The sequence below is a fragment of the Manis pentadactyla genome, chromosome 13, assembly GCF_030020395.1.
Source record: "Manis pentadactyla isolate mManPen7 chromosome 13, mManPen7.hap1, whole genome shotgun sequence".
NCBI classification, from domain to species: Eukaryota; Metazoa; Chordata; class Mammalia; order Pholidota; family Manidae; genus Manis; species Manis pentadactyla.
This window is the reverse complement of record NC_080031.1, coordinates 98,895,084-98,914,542: the sequence shown is the minus strand read 5'-3', so window position 1 is coordinate 98,914,542 and position 19,459 is coordinate 98,895,084. Positions and strand designations below refer to the sequence as shown.

Sequence of the window (19,459 nt, the reverse complement as noted above, 5' to 3'; positions counted from 1 at the left end):
TGCAACGGGCTACTCTTTCTTGAATACCTTTAACGTTTATTGGCTTGTTTAGTCTTCATACCCCCTTCCTGAAAGGTAGGTGTTTTGTCCTCGTTTTAGGTCTGAAGAAATTGAGGTTCTGAGAGGGTGAATGCCAGCACGGTGCGCGGCTGGCTGGGCGAGGTCCGCGGGGCGCCAGAGCCCGAGTTAACCGGACCCCACGCTGCCGCTGCTGCTCGCGGAAACCGGTTATCATTAGCTGTTGCCAGAAACAGCCTCCACCCCTCTTTCCACCCAGTATGGCTAACGAGAACGTAAAAGTAGATTAAAAAAAAAAAAAAAGATAAAACTTTGCAGTGATTACGTAAAAGGGTAAGCTATGACAGCCGTGCTCGGGAGCCCAGACCCACATCTGGCCCAGCAGCTTTGCAAAGGTGAGGAGGAGGTTTGTAGACCAGCTATAGAAAAGGCCGAACAAATCTGGTTGTAAACTAAGGCATCCAGAAGCCCACCAGGATATGAGACAGGAGGGATTCTCATGTTGGTAAAAAGGAAAATAAAACAATTCAGTTGAAAGGCCAGAGCAGCCAGCAAAGAAAACCATCAAGTCTATTTTGAAAGTAAAAAATAAAGCCACTTTTGTTATTTCCCTGAAAGAGATGTAGAGTGATGTTGGTAAATGCTGTTTTATGTGCAGATAAAAAGCAAAACTAGGCCACACAGCAGTAAGGATCAAAGACTAACAGCGATAAAAGGAATAGAAGACGCCGAGCAAAAGGCGGACAGCCAGGGGAGTAGAGGCCTGAGGGAAAAAAGGGCTACTATCCTAGCTTAAGAATAGTTTAATTAAAGGATTTGCCTTTTCCTGTACTTGGACTCTCAGATGCTCCCAAAATTATTCTTTCTAATGTAATACGTTTTATAAACTTGAAATATGGGAGAAAAATATCCCCCCAAATGTAGATACTGGAATGTACATCAAATATAAGAAATAAGCAGATGAACTTTACAGGCCATTCTTACTCCATTGAGCTTTACAGACTAAAAGATCTTGTAGAATTAGAGACCTATTTGGCTAACATAAAATCACAATTTGAGAGATTGTCATGATTTAAGTTACTATGGTTGCCTTGAAGTGCAACCTATGGAAAGTCTAGCTCGGTTTCAAGAGGCATTGACTGAGCTGTTGCGTGAGCTTCACCAAGAAGACACTTGTGTTCTAGACTATAATACTGTTGCTCTTTTGGAATTGTTATTCATAGGTTTTGTTGAGTGTTATTGAATATGTAAAGCCAGAAGTTTTATTTTAAAGATCTAGACTTTTTAAGAGGAGACAGTTTGTTTTACACATTTTGAATTTTATTCTCTTTTGACATTAAGTTGTGGAACACTCATAATCTATGCCATGTTAGTATTCCTATAAGAGAAAATGGATAAAACAGTATTTAGAAAGCAGTACCAGTAAACCATATTACAAGCATTAGATGTGTTTAAAAAGTTGATATTAATTCATAGCCTGTAATTGTTAGATGTGTATGGCTTAAATGTTAAAACCCCACATTTTAAGATAGTCTTCTACAATTACAAACACATATTCCCAGATTTACTGTAGGCTTCACAAACCAGAGAAGAGAAGTAGATAGAATGTGCAAGAGTCAAAGGATATTATAAGTATGTATTAGTTATATTACCTAATTAAAGCCATAATCTGTTAATACAGCTATGGATTTATTTTTTGAATTTTAATTGAATATATTACTAATGATGTAGTTGTGTTTTCCAATGTTGGGAAAGTTATTAAAGCTCTTCACTTTCATAGAGTCCAGATTGAGCTGCCAGACGCTGAAACTCTCCTTCAGGGTTAAAAGCTTGTTTCACATCCAGACCTTTGCCATTAAGTGCTAAATACTTGCTGAAAGTTGGTCGAACACGTAACTGCTTAGGAGCTGGAAGAATTTGGTTTGGACGGGCTGAAAAAGGTCAAAAGAAAGTTAGTTCAGAAAACCTGTTCTAAGTAGATGGGTTGTGCTAGGTATTCGTTACCAGACAGGAGAAGAAACAAAATGAAAACTGATTACATATGGGGAAAAAAATCCCTCAAGTTTTATACTATGCATTTTTATTTTCTGCTGGGATTTGTGTTTCTTATTGAATCTACCTGGTGAAGTCCTTTATAATACTTGTGTTGATAGTGTGACATACCTGTAACATCTAATCTTGTGTTACATGTGGTCACTCCAGCTTCATTAACTGCGGACACAGTATACCACCCAGCATCTTTCTTGTTTACATCTTTTATCAGTAAAGTAACTCGTCCAGAATTATCATGATATAAGCTGAAAAGAAACAATAAAAAAAGAAAGTATAGGAATTAATTTTCCTGTGAAAGTTTATGATGCCTCTGATCTAGAGAGTCAGAGTAGTTAGAAGAAAAAGCATTTGGAAATTCTGAGGCTGTACTTAGTCATTACAAATAGCTATTGGTTTTCTTGAATTAAACATATCCCCTTAATCTTGTTTATGCCATTTATTTCCTTGAGCCATCTTTTATAATGTGCAGACAAAAAGCGTCATTCTTTATTGTTAGTAAAAGGGTCTTAGCCTACATTATGACTTAAATTTCTAATGAGTGGAATCTGGTTTAATGAGGTTTATTATATTTCTGTATGTGTTTTAAAAACCAAAGATCACAAATGCATGCCATTTATAATGCATTTCAAAGTATAACTTGATTCACCCAAATAAATAATAGTTAAGTCTAAAAATGCTTATCCTACCTTATTCGATCCGTGTTGAATTGTACCATTTCATTATTTTTTTTCCAGAAAAGCTTTGGTGGAGGTACAGCTGAGATTTGGCATTCTAGCTTCACTGACTCTCCCTCAAACACCTTTTTGCTTTGTGGTTTGTAGATAAACATTGGTGCTCTTCTATGTTCTTTTGCTACATATTAATAAAAAAATACAAGTATTTGAAATATTTTTAAAAAGATACTGAGTCAAACCAAAGTATTATGAAATTTGTAGGTTGATAACGAAAGTTTTAAAAAGTACTGACAACAAGATTATGTTTTAGTTAAAAAATAAGTAATACTATTGTATTATTATACCATTTAGACTTCTAAAACAGTAGTATAATGATGCATTGAATTTATAATAATGTTTCATATAAAGAATTTAATCATAATCTAATTTATCATCACATCTATAAGAGAGGAGCATGAATGGTGGAAAGACCAGACAGCGTGGGCTCAAATTCTCTGTTTGCCCCACCAGCCATGCCAAATTGGGAAACCTTTTTTTAGTTTCTCTGAGGCTCAGTTTTATCTATTGTAAAATAACATCCAGGTCATAGTGACCGCTGTGCATACCACACAAAATTATTGTGAGGATCAGTTGAGATAATGAGTGAAGAGGCATTTTGTAAGCTAAAATAATATATAAATGTCAGGAATTATTGCTTTTATGTTTCTTTTCCTCAAATACATGAGGGAAAAGAGGAAATGACACTATCATATTATATTATACAAACTAGTTTTTCTGAAGAAAAAATGAGGTTGTGTTTTCCAAGGTTTCTTTAAGCTCTTACATTATAGAATAGAGCTTTTAGCACAGAGATTTTGCCTGAAGCTTAATCATTTGAATTTTATTTTTTTTGTAAGGCACTTAAGTTGTAGTATTGTAAAACAGGACATAAATTTTGTAAGAATTGCCTTACCAAAGACAAATTTGAGACATGAGTTTTGCCATACCCATTTTCTAAAAAGTAGGTATGCTTTTGTTATAATTAGAGACTAGTTTCCTAGTAAAGAGAACATAGTCAAAGTAACCTTGACATTTACTCTGGAGTTTTAAATTACATGTGATTATAACAATTCTGTAAAAATAAGATTATTTTAGACTGTAAATAAATGATTAGACTAAAACTTTTCACTTTAAGACCCTTTAATAACATCTAGAGATGCTTCTACTACCTTATTTGGTCTAAAGTTGTACCATTTTTTCCTTTCCTTTCCAGAAAAGCTTTGGTGGTAGATGTGTCATTCCAGTTTCACTGAGTTTCCTTCAAAAATGCTGGTTCCCCCTTCCTGCTATGGCTTTTAGATAAGAATAGGTGTTCCACTTGGTTTGTAGGTATTAACTTTAAATATGAAGTGTTCTGGGTTTTTCTTTTTTTAACACTTTTTTTTTTAACTGTTGGATTTTAAGGCTTTCTTGAAGATTGCTTTGAAGGCTTACCCAGGACGTCCAGCTGCACAGTAAAGGTGGCTTCTCCTGCTCTGTTCTTGGCAACACATACATAAGCCCCTGCATCTGAAGTTCTGACCACTTCAAAGATGAGTGAATGAAAACCCTTTTCAGATACTATCATTTTGTGAAAATCATCAGATTGAACTGGTCTTCCGTTTAGAAACCATGACACATCAGGAGCTGGCAGTCCACTCACCTAGATGTGGAAACACAAGGAGATGACAGAATGTTAAATTATAGCATCATTGGAACCTATTTGTCCATTTGTGAATTTCAACAATTCCTGCATCTGAGTGGGTTTGTGATTGAAAATGAAAAGCAAGGGCTTAAAAAGTTACTTGCTTTTAACAATTTTTTAACAAAACTGTGGAAATTAAAATTCTCAACATGAGTATATAGTATTTTCAGACTATCTCAAATCCCATCCCACAAATTGGGAAAAATTTTTTTTAGTTTATCTGAGGCTCAGTTTTATCTTTAGTAAAATAATATTCAGGTAACAATGACTGCTCTGCTTACCACACAAAATTACCGTGAGGATCAACTGAGATAATGAGTGAGATAATGAGTGAAGAAACATTTTGCACACTGTAAAATAATATACAAATATCAGTAATTGTTATGTCTTTTGTATGCAATCTCAGGCCCTTTAAGATTTCTCAGTAACTATAGTTAGAACACGAATTTATGTTGTATTGGTCTCCACAAGGAATATGAAGCCATAAAGCTTTTTTGGCTAATGGTGACAGCAAATGAAATCCCAGGGGCACATATATGTGAGACTTGCTGATCTAGTGACTACCTTTCTAAAACATGTTCGGAGTGTAGTTCTGTTGTGTAAATGGCAGTTTGTTAAGTGTCTTTATATAAGCCTTAACAATTAAGCCCATATACTGATTTTCATTCATAAGGAATCCAGGAAAACATTTTTCAAGGACAAGTTCTCCAAATAAGGATAATAAAAGTGTAGGCCTTTCTGAAGAGCTATTGTAGGTGGACAGGTTGGCTTGAATTTCTTTTTCTTTTTTTATACTATCTTTTTTTAAATTTATTTATTAAATTTTGGTATTATTAATCTACAATTGCATGAGGAACATTATGTTTACTAGACTCCACCCATCACCAAGTCCCCCCAACATACCCCATTACAGTCACTGTCGATCAGCATAGTAAGATGCTATAGAATCACTACTTGTCATCTCGGTGTTGTACAGCCCTCCCCATGCCCCACACCCCACATTATGTCTGCTAATCTTAATGCCCCCCTTTTTTTCCCCCTTATCCCTCCCTCCCCACCCATCCTCCCCAGTCTCTTTCCCTTTGGTAACTGTTAGTCCATTCTTGGGTTCTGTGTCTGCTGCTGTTTTGTTCCTTCAGTGTTTTTCTTTGTTCTTATGCTCCACAGATAAGAGAAATCATTTGGTACTTGTCTTTTTCTACCTGGCTTATTTCACTGAGCAAAATACCCTCTAGCTCCATCCATGTTGTTGCAAATGGTAGGATTTGTTTTCTTCTTATGGCTGGATAATATTCCATTGTGTATATGTACCACATCTTCTTTATCCATTCATCTACTGATGGACTCTTAGGTTGCTTCCATTTCTTGGCTATTGTAAATAGTGCTGTGATAAACATAGGGGTGCATATGTCTGGCTTGAATTTTTTGAGAGGAATGAAAGAGTGCACTCTGGGCATTCCTCTCCATTCTACTTCAGAAATCCTATTGTTATGATAGCTTCACTTATATAGAGTACTTATTATGTGCTGGGCACTATTGTGAGTACCTTATGCCTCAGTTACTGCTAACCACATTATGAGGTAGGTACATTTGTTATTCCATTGTATAGATGAGACAAAAGCACAGAGAAGTTAAGTGACTTCTCTAAGGTTATACAGCTTGCAAGTGGCAGAGCCAGGATTCAAACCCAGCTAAGCTTAGCTCTAGAATTTTTGTGTCTTACTCATCGTATACACTTCTCAAGCTGTGTGACAAGCTATGATGAATAGGAAGAGGTCATTTTTCAAAACTTAGTACCCCATTGTTAGTTTTCCTGCAGTATTTGTGAACCCCTTCTCTTACTTTGAAATCCATTCTGCAGAATCTTCCTTCTTCAATTGACATGTGCTCTGGTACTTGAATGAAGCGAGGTGGGTAAAATTTCTCTTGGATAGCATCCTGATCATTCACATCTCCCCTTGAAGATGATCTGCTTCTACAAAAACATTTTAGTAATCACTATGCAGGAAATTGTCATTGCTCTTCTATTCACATGAATATAGTTTAGCTATCAAATTTGAAACCTCAGAATCTATTCTGTTTGATCTAATAGTGTAATAATAATAACGTTGGAGAGAGGTCTCTGGGATTTATTTAGCTGTGGAATATTTGATGACTTTTAGAGATGGTAGCAATTTAGAAACATCTGGTACAAATTACATGTTGGTTCTTTTTTACAATGCTAAGAGTTGATGAAGAAACTGATCTATAATGCAGAATACCCCATGGACAATTCTTACCACATGCAGAGACTGTATAATTAGTAGGTTTCAGTTGTCATAAGAAGGTTGTTTAACATGGAAACATGGTCCTGGTTTATTTGACCAACACATTTAAAAACTTCCTCTGAGGTAGTTGTGATAATTAACAGATAAAAATTTTGATATCATCTCTGGATTAGAAAACTCACATTGTTTTTTATAAAAGGTATGTAGAAAGTTTGAGGGCTTAATAGATATTACATTTCGAAGGTGAAAACATTGTAGGTAGCAAAATACATATTTCTTTAAAATTAAAAAATTTTTTTACCTTATTTGGGATGTGGGAACTTGCAGTTGTGCATTTTCTGAGTTGTGCTGCTTAAAGTTAAAACAACATGAGAATGTTAACGTGTGGTTGTTTGAAGAGAAGCAAAAATAAGTATATTCATAGTTCTACATATTTAGCTTGTCAGCTTTTAAAATACTGTGCACTAACCTTGTAGTACTCTAGCAAGTAGTCCCCAGATTAATAGGATTGTTCAGCAGGTGTGATTTGTGAAAATAAGCTAGACGTTGAATTGATAGTGGTTCAGTTTTTAGATGGCTGTTTTACAATGAAGTATGATGTGTTCCCCTGGTGTGTTTAAAATGGGAACATATGATACAGATTGTGCTTTAGTAAACAGGAATAGACATGAAGTCACTTGTACTGGCAGTAGGTACAGGGTATGATGCCTGCTGCTTTAAAGTGGTACCAATAGCAGTAAACACGTTAGACTGGAACATACTTCCCTTCTTAGCTCCTGGCACAAAATCCCAGTGGATACCATGGAAGGTAAGTGTAGAGAGAGCTATGAAGAGGCTTTGAAAAACATTACTTACTTCCTGCTTAACAAAGGTATATTGAATTTAAGCAAACATCTTTTAGGATTTATATCTGAGCACCAGACAATTTTTCCATTTGAGAATAAAATGATGAATTGATGAAAATTAGAATATAATTAATTGGTTAAATATTCAGTGCCTATTTTGTGTTTCACTCTGCCATCACAGTGGCAGATACAAAGTACAGAGACTACAAAGAAACTATAGACTCTACTCAAATATCTGAAAAACATCTGTATAGCAACATAGCAAATCTGAGTACACATAATTTTTTTGGAATGAATATTTTGTCATTTTAAAACAATTCTTGCAATTCTTAACAATTTTTGGCTAGTCTTAATGTTCTCTAAACAAAATGTCAAAACAACAATTTAGTTATCAAACAGATCCACTAATTTCTTGGTCAAAAATAAAAATAGTTATATTATTGTACATCAACTGTACTTCAATTTTTAAAAATCCAATTAAAGTCAAAATGTCCAAATTAAGTTTTTGACTTTTTCCTATAGTGGTGGTTTGAATATGTATGTATATTCATATTCAGAGACATAATATATTTCATGACATTTGATGACATTAAGTGTTATTTAGGTAGAACTTTTGAAGTGTACAAAAAAATGGAAGGTTTCGCTCTTTTGGTTTCATAATGATACGATTTGCTGCTCTCTTTCCTTTTTCCTGGTACTGTCACCTTCATTTAAAGTGTTTAAAGAATGAATGAGAAAAACAATACATCTTTACCCTTGAAGTCATACACAGTGAAATTATTAGATCATCAGTATAATGCTGCTTTGAGTTATTTCTACTAATAGAGGTAGGTTTGCATTTTACTCTTGCTGTAATCACCTGGACCAAGTCCAGAGCCCAACACACAGTAGGTGTTCCATATAAATGAGTTGAATGAGTGAATGAACTGTTCAGTAGCCAAAAAGAGATTCTAGTTCTGTTTTCAGTTTCTAGTTAGTTGTTCTATTAGTCCCTGCTCCATTCTTTTTAGTATGTCTAGTTGCATTTAACAGAAATGAAAATCTTATTTTCAGCTTCCTATACTTAGAGGCTTGGAATTTGTTGAGTGCTAAGTTTCATCCCTTTGGCTCCCAGTTTCTTGTAGATTTTTGGGAAGGAATGAGAGATAGTTACAGAAGGAAGACACAGAGAGCAATAACAGTTCAATCTGTCCAACTGTACATTTCTCTTCAGAATTAAGTTTACTTGTTAAAATGAAGTTGTTCAGGAACAGGCCTGTGGGATGTTCACTTTCTGCCCTCCAAGAAGTTAAATCCTTCTTGGAAAGGAAGCCTTTGTTAATTTTAGAGCCATTACTCAGGATTTTTGTTGTTGCTTGCTTGCTTGTTTTGTCTTTAATAAGCATTGTTGAATACAGGAACATGACAAAAAGAAATGGGTGTTTCATTAGTACCATGAATATATTTTAAAACATTGAAATAATAAACAGCTTATGAGAAGAGGTTATAATTACTTTAGCTTAGAGTTTTAACTTCTGTGCTGTTAAAGATTTCAACTCATAAATCTCTGCCCATATAGATTTTATAGAAAGAGTTCTAGGCCTAACTGACCCCTAAATGTCCAGAAGAAAAATGGCACCGTTAGCCTACTGGTGTTTTGACTTTGTGACATTTCATATGCAGAGATTAAAACCATTAGAAAATGGGGTAAAATTTTAAGTTTTATATATATACATTTTGGCCCAATGTGTCCTCTCCTTTTTATATCTAATAGAGCATGGAAGTGATTGACTTTTGCTTCAGTGCTATTTGTAAACATTTAGAACAGCAGACATTTAAAAATCATATAAAAGGAAAGTACTTAAGTTAGATAAAGATTATTTTAATTTACCTGTGGTGAATCTTGTGCATCACTGTCATTTTGAGCTTGAAACACAGCAGCTGCATTCTGTGGTCCTAGCAATCTGCGAGCCATCTTCTCCTCATATGTTAGCCGCTTTAAAGAAATAAGTCATTAACGAGATACTAATGAGATTCGATAAGAATTGTTTGTACAGCTTCACCTGAAAATCACCAAGAATTATATCAAAGCAGTATAGTTCTGTCTTTTGAATTATAGATACTATGCTTTTAAAAAGCCTTTTTTTTCTTTTGAAGCATTTTCCTTTCATTCTAGTGCCACTTCCCTCACCTGTAATACTTCTGTTTCCTTTTTGCTCCGAGGAAAGGCAGGCATAATCACCCTTAAATGAAACTCTCCCACGTGAAGAGAAATTCTTTCCCTTCCTCCTTGTTCTGCATATTTCCATATACTCTGTCTTCAAATATATCACTACATGTCCTCACATTCAGAAGTAACTTTCATTAAATGAACACTGAATATTTGACTTATGGTTGAAAGCAGTGCGACTAGTATGCTAAGTGTATTTGGATTAAAGGCATGTAATACTGTTTCAAAGATAAGTGACTAATACAATCTGCACAGTAAGGGTTACAGAATAAAAATTATAGCTATTTTGCCATCAATAATATATGCCAAATACATGAAGAAGTAGATTACAGTATTTCCTATTAGTTATTTGGTCATCAGACAAATTTTACTAGATTTTCATTAAATTAATTATATCAGATTGATTTTTTTCATTTGTTTCGTGCTTTTACTACTGAAAACCAAGAGGTGATTTTATGCAGAGAAATATGGAATAGGGCCCAAATAGCACCTCTTTTTAGAAATCCGATCCCTTGTTGATTATATGGACATAGATCTGTGAGACAGGCAGAACTTTCCTACTGCGATTAGATTTTATAGTTTAATTAGCTTTTTGTACAAATAGACATCTTGCTTACTTGATTTCCATTATGAAGAAGGCTGTCCTTGCATTTTAGTTTTCTCTCCAAATCTTGAATCAGAGCTTTTTTTGATCCTTGTATTTCGTGGTCTGGAGTCCTTGGTGTGGGCTTAGCGTTTGCACTGTGCGATGGCTTAGCATTTACAGGTTGGCCAACTGAGGGGTGTTGATAGCTTTAAAAAGAAAAAAAGGTTTTTAAGAAAAGATCTTTAAAGTCAGATGTGATGCCTAAAATAAAATTGGCCTCATTTTGTCCGTCACCTTTAGATAGATTGAATCTACTACTCAGTAATACTAGTGTTATTAAAAATACCAATTTCCCTAATAACTGTCAAGAAGGATTTTTTACCAATGGTTACCAGCTTTCTTTTTTTTACTCTTGGCAAAGGAAAATTAAGCGGCAGGAGGAATCATTTTGATGAGACCTGAGGAGGACGTCCTTCCTGGAAGATCTCCCCTGAAGAAGTGAAAGTAAGTCTAGCCACTGGCAGCTTGAAGCTCTTCCAATCTGAAAGTTGAATTTTGCAAGTTTGATTTGTGGTTGGATAGAAAGAGGTGGTGAGCTGGAGTTGACTCAGATGGGCCCAGGAGAGCTGATTTCTAGCATCTCTTCCCAGCTCCCGGTGATCTCATGTTGTAGTTTGAAATTGGCGGTGGAAATGCCTACCCCAGGGATCCTGGTGAATACACAGATCATGGTCCTTCCTCTAGAGCTGATTGCTAAACGTTTGCCAGTATAGCTACTGGTATTTAGTGAATATTCTATTGCTTTGTTTGGAGTCTACAGTTTAACATAGTCTCTGATTTTTCTATTTCCTATCCTGTTAATTACGTCTTCTAGAAAAGCCAAGTATGGCATTTACATAACAAATAGCTTCTACAGTAATGACAGATTCCTCAACATTGCTGAAGGGATTTTTAGCGAAAGAAAGGGATGATTAGGTGAGGAAAGAGAAAGAAATATAAACTGAAAAAAGGGGGGGGGTGTTGGGAAGAAAGCAAGCAAATTTGAATAGCGACTGAAGATTTTGGGCTTAAGGCCTAATTTCAAGCTCTGATCTTAAATTCTCTTCTGAGAAGTTCTTGCCATTCCCAGGTTTCCTTGTTAATTCTGATAAAGGGCAGGAATGGAATTTAGGGAGTTCTGTATTAGGTCTGTTAGGTAGCTCACACTTCACACAGTGCTTTGTTCAGACTTCACCTGGTTCATTTGTTCAGGACCCTGCAGGCGCTAGCTTATCTCTGTTTAATTTGGGAAAACTGGCCACTGCCAAGTGAGTTTTTTTACTGTTACCATCATAAACATTCTACAGTTGTCCAGATGGGGCAACCTGGTCTGTTCTATTGGTGACATTCCTATTCAAATATTCCCAAGGATCATTAAGAGAACTTGTGCTACGTGAAACATATTTTCTCTGAGTGGAGCCTGACTCTTAATTTTTGAAGGCTTTGGAGACTTGGTTAGTAAATTCTAGATTGTAAAAGTAAGGAAGAAAAAAGATGTCTTTTTACTCACCATTGTATCATTTATATCGACTAACATAGAGCCTGGGTATAGGCAATAATGTCAGTTGAAAGAATGAGTATTTTTCATTGTATTCAAGGTGCTCTGTATTTAAAGTTGGTGATCAGCATTTTCCCATCTTACATTTCAGATCTTTAGGCTTTTCTATATTAATCCTTAACTAAAGTCAGATTTGTTCAGTGAAGTAAATAGCTGAACAAAATGTTTAAATAAATAGTGAGTTTTTTTTTTTTTTTTCCAAGATGGAATTCCCAGGTCAAAGTGGTAAAATTCCTTTGGTCTTATAGATCTCCTGAGTCTCTATGTGAAGTTATAATAGCCTATTGTTTTTTTGTTAATACTGGCCTATCTTGTTTATAAAAGTCACATGTGTTTGTTAAAGCGAATTAGCATTAAATAATGCTGTGTTCAGACTGTCATCATATAATGTGAAGTATCTGAGAAATCCTGAAGGGTTATCAAAACCAAACCTGAGAATTACTGATGTAAACTCCGTCACTTTATTCACTGAATACCCGCATTATTACCAGCTTACATGGTTTAAGTGTTAGGTCTTGATATCTGCTCGTATTGATGAACTAATATTATACTTACACACTGCTTTATAGGTAGGTCTTTTTCTCTATCATTAATCACCCAAATCCTTAATTTTGTTACAGATCTAAAAACAGAATCACCAAGCAGGTAAGTTAATCTTGCTGAATATCATGCATCAGACTTTTTGAAAGGAATGATTAAAATTAAAGAATTCCGCTCAATTTCTAGTCTACGGTTTGATCAACTGACTAAAACGTTTGCTTGAAGGTTTCCTACTGATAAAAAGCTAAGTAAAGCTTTTGGACTTCTGTAGGTCGGAATCCAAGGGATTATTTTAGAAGACAGGCCAAACTTAAGCCTGTCATAACAATGAGGGAGTTGTGCACAGAAGTTCAAAGGGCCAGAGCTTTCCACTCTGTGCAGCTGGGCGCTGAATGGGTATCAAGTGGCGGTGGGAAGATTAAGAGTTCTCTATGGTTGCTGCAAATGGAACAGCTAAAGCTGGATCTTTGATCTCTGGTTCAGGGACCATCCATGCTTTATTTTGTATCCTTTCCATTTTTGCCTTTCTTCTCTTTTTAGTCTGTGCACAGAGCTAGGAATGTGGTTGAAGCCTAGTAATATTTATTGATGGCTTTCTTTTCTGGGAAGGAATTTGGAATAGGTTTGAAGATTTTACTAAGAAAAGTATAGTCAGAAAGGTTATTCTAGATTTAAAAATGCTCATATAGGAAATCTGAAATAATTGAAAGCCAGATGGAAAATGAGTAAAATGTAAACAAGAAATATCTGTAGTGTGTGATGATGGGTATAATGGGAAATTGGGAGGGAAGAGAAAGAGAGGGCTCTGAATTCTTGAAGGCATCTTTTAAAAAATTAGGTCAGACCTATGAGAATGCCATTTGTGTAGGTCAAAAGTAATTGACTATCCGTCATTCCAAATAGTTCAACCTAGGACCTATAGGATTCTAACAAATGTCTTTGGCTTTCCTGGTTACTAGTTTTAAAAATATCAGGAAGGTTCTTTGTAAGTTGAATTGCTGGAGTCAGTTCACCTAGTTTTCCAGAGTTATCCCCAATGAAAGGAATCCCAAGAAAAATTAGCCTCTGGAGACGACTGAGAGAAATTAGCAAGAATTTCAGCAAATTCGTTGATAAGCCTGTAACAAGACATTTTCCATCAGACTATTTTTTTAGATGCCTCTGATTTAATTCTTAGATGCTTTAGCCAGCCAAGCAGTAGGAAAACTGATAGCTGTCAGTTTGCATAAGCACAAAGTATTCAGTTCATGTTTTAAAAAAAGCACAGCCCCTGCGTCCTCCTTCGTATCAGGTTCTCCAGGACAGCTTTAGGGCTGTGGAGACAGCACGTGCTTGCACAAGGCTGCAGGGGCTCTTCCCTGCATTTAACTCAATGCAGCCGGTTTGAACAGTGTAGTTTGCCTGATGTCGTTTATTGATTCAAGCCTTTCTTCTTCTTATCATAGTAAGGAAAATTCTAGTGTCTGAATCCCAGATTTTCTTTTTAGCCAAGTGAATATTCAGGATCAGAGGGGAAAATGGATAGGAAGAAAAGACTAAGACTGAGAAGAAATTTAATAGCCTCTACTTATGTGAGAGGAAATCCTATCTGAGGAAGAGCAGACAGGTGTTCTTTGTTTCAACAGAGCCCAGAACCAGAGCAATTAAATTTACAATATGAAGAACTTAGAACTGGGGGAATAGGTCTCTGTTTTTGGGTATGTTAGAAATCTTTTTTTGAATGGATATAAAAATAGGTAAGTAACTGTGTGGGGTATTAGGTTCATCTGGGTTCAACTCAGCCTAGACACTGGAGAATGGGTCAGATGACCTCTTATTGTCAGTACCCTGGTTCAGGGTGTTCTAGGAGAATAAGGGAGTGAGACCTTGAGGTCACATTGCCCTTTCAGTCAGGGAGGAGTGAATGACACTCCTCACTGTATGTGCAGTCTCTGTCCATGTACATGTATTGTAAAAACTCACTTACGTGGAGTCCACGGAGGAAGGGGTTTTCCTGCTATTGTAGTCAGGCTGTGATGGCAATATGCTGCTGAGGAAGCTGGCTGGGGACTGGCTGTGGGTGGCTGTAACCCTTTGGCTTGGGTTGGAGCCGGCAAGCTGCTGGGGAGAAGCAGGGAAAGCAGAGGAGGACATGGTGATGTGAGAGCTCACTGTTGAAGAGGCAGAAAATCTTTTCTCTGTGCACTGGCGGGGCTGGATGGTAATGGAAGACTGTTTGGTCTGGCTAGAGTAGCTGGAGGTTTCTGGGCCAGGCGGCTGCAGTCTTGAGCCACATGGGTTTTGGGATTGGATGAAGTGTTTGGGACGTTCGTAGTTAAACATGCTTAGCTGGTAAATGGAAGATGAAGGCAATTCACTACTATAATGATTGGCTTCTTGAGTGGGGGGGGTTTGAATTTGGGGCTGCAAGTCTGGAATTACAGAGGGTCGCAAGGAATCAGAAGCAACCTCGGTCTGCCCCTCCTGGTTGAGGTCCTGGGAATATTGTGCTCCTGGCTTTGATGGAGTGGCCTTCTCTTGAAGAATATTGTTCCTTCAAAAGGAGAAAATGACTCAGTTACAACATACATATAAAAAGCTGTACTGTGTAACGTCTTTTGGAGCACATGTGCTTTCAAGATCACCTCAAGGTGGCTTCTAGACCTCCCCTTGCTTTATCTGTCTTTGCACAAATGACTTTTTCCCTGAAGATTCATACATGTTTGGCTCTGGGTGATTCTTAAATCATACCTGGGGCTTCAAGATGTAGGAGCACAAAATTTGAGTTTGCCAAGTGGTTATTTATGAAAAGAAATTCTCTGATGTTGCTCAAGGTGATAATTTTATGTTCTCATTTTAGGTTTTGCCAAGAAGCTGCAGTTTCATTAACACAGAGATTTAATGGTTTAAAATTATTAGCAGTTAAATATACAACATGTCACTTCCATTCAGTCTAAATTCTTCCCACTACTCATCAAAACCAATGAAGAGTTCTTCTGATAACACCAGTTAATTCATATCTTTGTGATCTGTGATGAATGACATCTTGGTAAATCAAGGGAAACAATAAGCTTCTCTTATAAAGAACATTAATGTCTGTTTATTCCTTCATCCTTTCACAATTTCACATAGTGGGGTGAACATCTGTAATCCACTATTGTCAGTTTTGAGTGGATTTTTTTTCTTTAACCTTATAATTCACTGCTTTTTCTCCCCTTGATTCCAAATTGACCATAGTACCAAACTAGGTGATAATTAAGGAGTAGCTATGTGTGTGTCTCTCTGTGTGTATATATGTTACTGACTGTGCATTCCAAAGCCATTGGTACATTTTTCCTGTAACATTTAGATTATACTATCTAGTTAACTGGTCTTAATGTTCTCTTAATTATTTAGGCTTTTACTTTTTAATATTTTTACCTGTTCAATACATATTTTAGGCTAATTTTGCAATTGTTTTATGTCCACTCTTACTTCTTCCTTTGAAATGGCAAACAGGATGTACAGAAGGTAAGGCAACCGTGAAGTTAGCCTATACCTTACCAAGAAAGGATGGGTGCCGTTTCTCTTACTTAGCTCTGTATTGGTGCTCCATACTTCCTATAGTAGTTACCCATTTTTCCTTAAGTGAATCATTTGCCACTGAAATCAACCTTGAAGGATTATTTTTACCTCTTATTTCTTCCATTAGAATAGTAAGTGTAAACAGGACTGTGTAGAGACATTACATACAGACTAGCCCTATAAATTGTTGTAGCATTGGTTCTGTCTTTATTCAAAATACATTTAGTTTGTTTATACATAGTATAAACCAATGCTGACATATTGATAAACTTGTAACTGATAAAATTAACCAAATTTTCATTATTCAAACAAAGTCTTCTAATTATTTAATTTCCTATCTTGAAGAAAGTGTCATTTTTAATGAAAAACTTCCAGACTAAACAACTTCATCCTAAGATTGTATATGTAGTGTAGAATGAAATTAAAACTAGCAGTTTTAGGAAAGAACAAAAATGCAACTAAACAGACCAAATGATTCCCTTGAAAAAGAACATTTATAAGGTTATATTACTTAATTTCAAGTTTATGAACACAAGCACATTCAACTAGAGTGCATTTTAGTAATTAACTGTATTAGGCCTTTAAATTGTTGGGGAAAACATCCAGAAGAAGGCTTTAATTAGATCTTCTAAAAAAAAAAGACTCTATTTCAAGGCAAGTAGTTTTGTAGTTATGGGTTTATTCATTCCATTGCAGAATTGAATCCAGAGTTTGGTTTCTAAATTTTTTTGGGCAGGCAGACTGCTCAGATTCATGTCAAATAGCAAGGAATAAACTATTTAACAAATAGCCAATAGATATTTTCCAAGAAGTTATCTATTTTTCTTTACATACATTTTTAGAATGTTGACTGTCTTCTACTTTTTTGGTACTGGTCTACATAGTTAACAATTACTGTCATTTTTTTAAAGCTTGATTAAAAATATGTTTTCTCAAAAATTTCATTTTATTCACATCTCCACAAAAGTTTATACAGATGTTCACACAGGTAACTCTGAAAGGGTTTCTTCATGTTTGTAGTTACTGTTCAACAGTTTAATTCCCTAATAGATTCTGTTACATGACAGTAATTTTCATCCATTTTATTCCAAATAATATTACATAAATTTCAAAGATTTTATAAAAATACTATCCAGTCTCCTATTTAAAAATTCTTAACATTTTTTTCCTACCTCTAATAAAGGACAGTCTGGCACAAAAAAATTAAGGATATTTTGCAGCTGTAGGTTATCATCACAGTTACAGTCAGACCAACTGTCCCTTTTCAAGGAAAAATGATGATTTAAACAGAATGACACACAACTGTCTTTGCCTCTACCCCTTGTATAATGGTTTACAGTTTCAGTGGAATGAATAGGTCACTTTCTCTTCCAATCTTTGTATAATACCATTACGATGTTGTGGCTTTCAAACTTTTTATCTGAAGATCACCTCTATACACACTCCCCTGATTTGGACAAAAAGCAAAAACAAAACCCAAAACTGTAGCAGAATAAAGAAGGGACTTACCCGTAGTTCCAGAGGGTGCCAGTTGGGTTTAACCCACTACTGAAGGGAGGGAAGAGGCATTCCCTTCCCTCACACACTAATCTAGTGGCTCTGTGCTTAGTATTATAGCACCGCTGACTTTTATCAGCTGCCAAGCAGTGACATCTGATGTGCTAGCCCGTCCACCTACCTATGCTGGCATGTCAAAGTAAGAGTCCACGATCTAAACAATATCTCGCATGTCTTAGGGATATGTAAGGAGTGGGATTACGTGAATTTCTCTTTCAGGCCTCTTTATTTTAGATGTGAATTTTGACTACGAGCTTTAGCAAGCTCATGTAGGGGAAAGAACAATGAATTGGGAAATGGGAAATAGTAGAATGAAAACTCAATTTCTTTATTATGGTGGGGGTCTAGAATCTTCTCTGTTTAATAAAGAATGACTAAAAGGAAACTAGTATTCTAAGAAATGTGTTCTATCTAATAAGACTTCCCAGAAATAAGACCAGGGATGGATGGGCTTGAAATAGATTTGTATTGGATAGCTGTTCATCTGAAGGCTTTTTTTTCCTCTTGCCAAGTGGGAGAAGGGGTGGAGCAGGGTTCAAGCAGTTTGTTTCAAGAGAGAGGGTGTGGTCTGGACAAAGGCAGAAAGCGGAGCGATGCTGTGTCACTAGGAAGGCAGAAAGCGGAGCGATGCTGTGTCACTAGGAAGGCCGGGATATCGAAAAACATGATTTGGTTTCTTTAGCAAGTTTTCTGACTCTGTATGATATGCGCTGCCTTGACTTGTCCTTTTATTTTAAAAGAGTTTAGAAACACTTAAGAAACTATCAAGCAAATAAGCAGTCTATACAGCTAGGGCTCTGTGCTATATCAACTCTCCTACCTTCATCTCCCTTACTCCTAACAGTTACGCAGTTTCTTCTCTTTCACCAAGGAGACCGTCTTGGTATTTAAGTTTCCATTTTGTACAGGGAAGTAAATGATTAAAGAAGAAGAAACCTTCAAATCAATAAAAGAGGTGGAGAGGGGTGGGTAGCATGAGGATCAGGCCAATCGGGTGGAATTACCCCCATTTAGTGGTTTTAATTTTGGAATGGTTCTGTTGTTTAAATCATATCTATCTATTCCCCTCCCTCACGGTGCTCCAATCTTGATTTAATTGCCATGAACATCAGGGTATAGCAAATAGGTGTTTGAGCACATTGAGCCATACCATATAAGCTTCACAGCTGACCATGTAGGTGTACCTTCCTTTGGTGTTCAGAGAAAGTGGTAATTGCTGCCTGGCCACACAGCCATTCCTAAGGAGGAAAAGCATACTAGACTTGAGTAGGTTTGTGCCTGCAAAGTCTTCTTTCAGGACTCTCCCAAAATATTTCTGCACATCTGCTCACTGATATTTCAAATTCCATAAATAGGGACAGAGCCTTTCAATCCGAATTAGAGACTTAAAATGTAAATGCAAGTGACAATAAAAATAAGAAAACCAACACTATGTACATATATACTATAAGCAAGGCGCTATTCTAAGCACTTTCAGTGTGGTCCATGTGCCTGAATGTTTGATTCTTCCCAAGAGTAGGGTTTGATAAGGGCAATGAAGAGGAGATACTAGATTTGAGGTGTCTTAGTACCTAAAATTTCGAGGTACACCCTACTAGCCAAGTAGGGAAGATACCCAGGACAAGATGTTGACTCCCAATTTTGCCTATGGTAGACTCTAAACATACCATAGTTTAGGAAGAAGTCTAGATCCACTTAGTCTTTATCCTTTAAGCTTTGCCTCTTCTTTTCCCAAGGCCTTGGTAAGTTGTAACATTGGTTACAGTATAGTAGCTCTGTGGTACTTCTAGGCTAAGGTTCTCACTATACTAGGGGGCTCAAAGGATGATTTAGGAAAGGTAAGTAAGT

General features: G+C 36.2%; 1 protein-coding gene and 1 long non-coding RNA gene across 4 annotated transcripts in view; one reads left to right on the top strand and one right to left on the bottom strand.

Annotated features, from left to right (window-relative positions):
• Positions 1 to 1,316: 1,316 nt before the first annotated feature.
• MYOT (myotilin) lies at positions 1,317 to 17,710 on the bottom strand. Of its 2 annotated transcripts, none has more exons than XM_036897560.2 (10): positions 17,564 to 17,710; positions 14,478 to 15,044; positions 10,406 to 10,580; positions 9,450 to 9,554; positions 7,036 to 7,085; positions 6,310 to 6,442; positions 4,218 to 4,425; positions 2,757 to 2,922; positions 2,182 to 2,315; positions 1,317 to 1,949 (listed from the first exon to the last, which is right to left on the bottom strand). In XM_036897560.2, exons 2-10 carry the CDS (start codon positions 14,831 to 14,833, stop codon positions 1,777 to 1,779), a joined length of 1,500 nt encoding a protein of 499 aa, XP_036753455.2. In that variant the 5' UTR covers positions 14,834 to 15,044; positions 17,564 to 17,710; the 3' UTR covers positions 1,317 to 1,776. The 2 variants fall into 2 exon arrangements, with proteins under 2 accessions (XP_036753455.2, XP_036753462.2); XM_036897567.2 differs by having other exon boundaries at positions 7,036 to 7,082.
• The window catches only part of LOC118918629 (uncharacterized), a 74,220-nt gene continuing 65,347 nt past the window's right edge, over positions 10,587 to 19,459 (top strand). For both annotated transcript variants that reach the window (XR_008993433.1, XR_008993432.1), the window contains exon 1: positions 10,587 to 12,616. This is a non-coding gene — a long non-coding RNA (uncharacterized LOC118918629). The remainder of the gene's footprint in view (positions 12,617 to 19,459) is intronic.

Coding starts and splice junctions, on each gene's coding strand:
- MYOT (XM_036897560.2), bottom strand. CDS start 14,833: ATGTTTAACTACGAACGTCCCAAACACTTCATCCAATCCCAAAACCCA. Junction 9,555..10,405: donor TTCTTCATAATGGAAATCAA/GTAAGCAAGATG, acceptor ATTTCTTTAAAG/CGGCTAACATATGAGGAGAA. Junction 7,086..9,449: donor ATGCACAAGATTCACCACAG/GTAAATTAAAAT, acceptor TTTAACTTTAAG/CAGCACAACTCAGAAAATGC.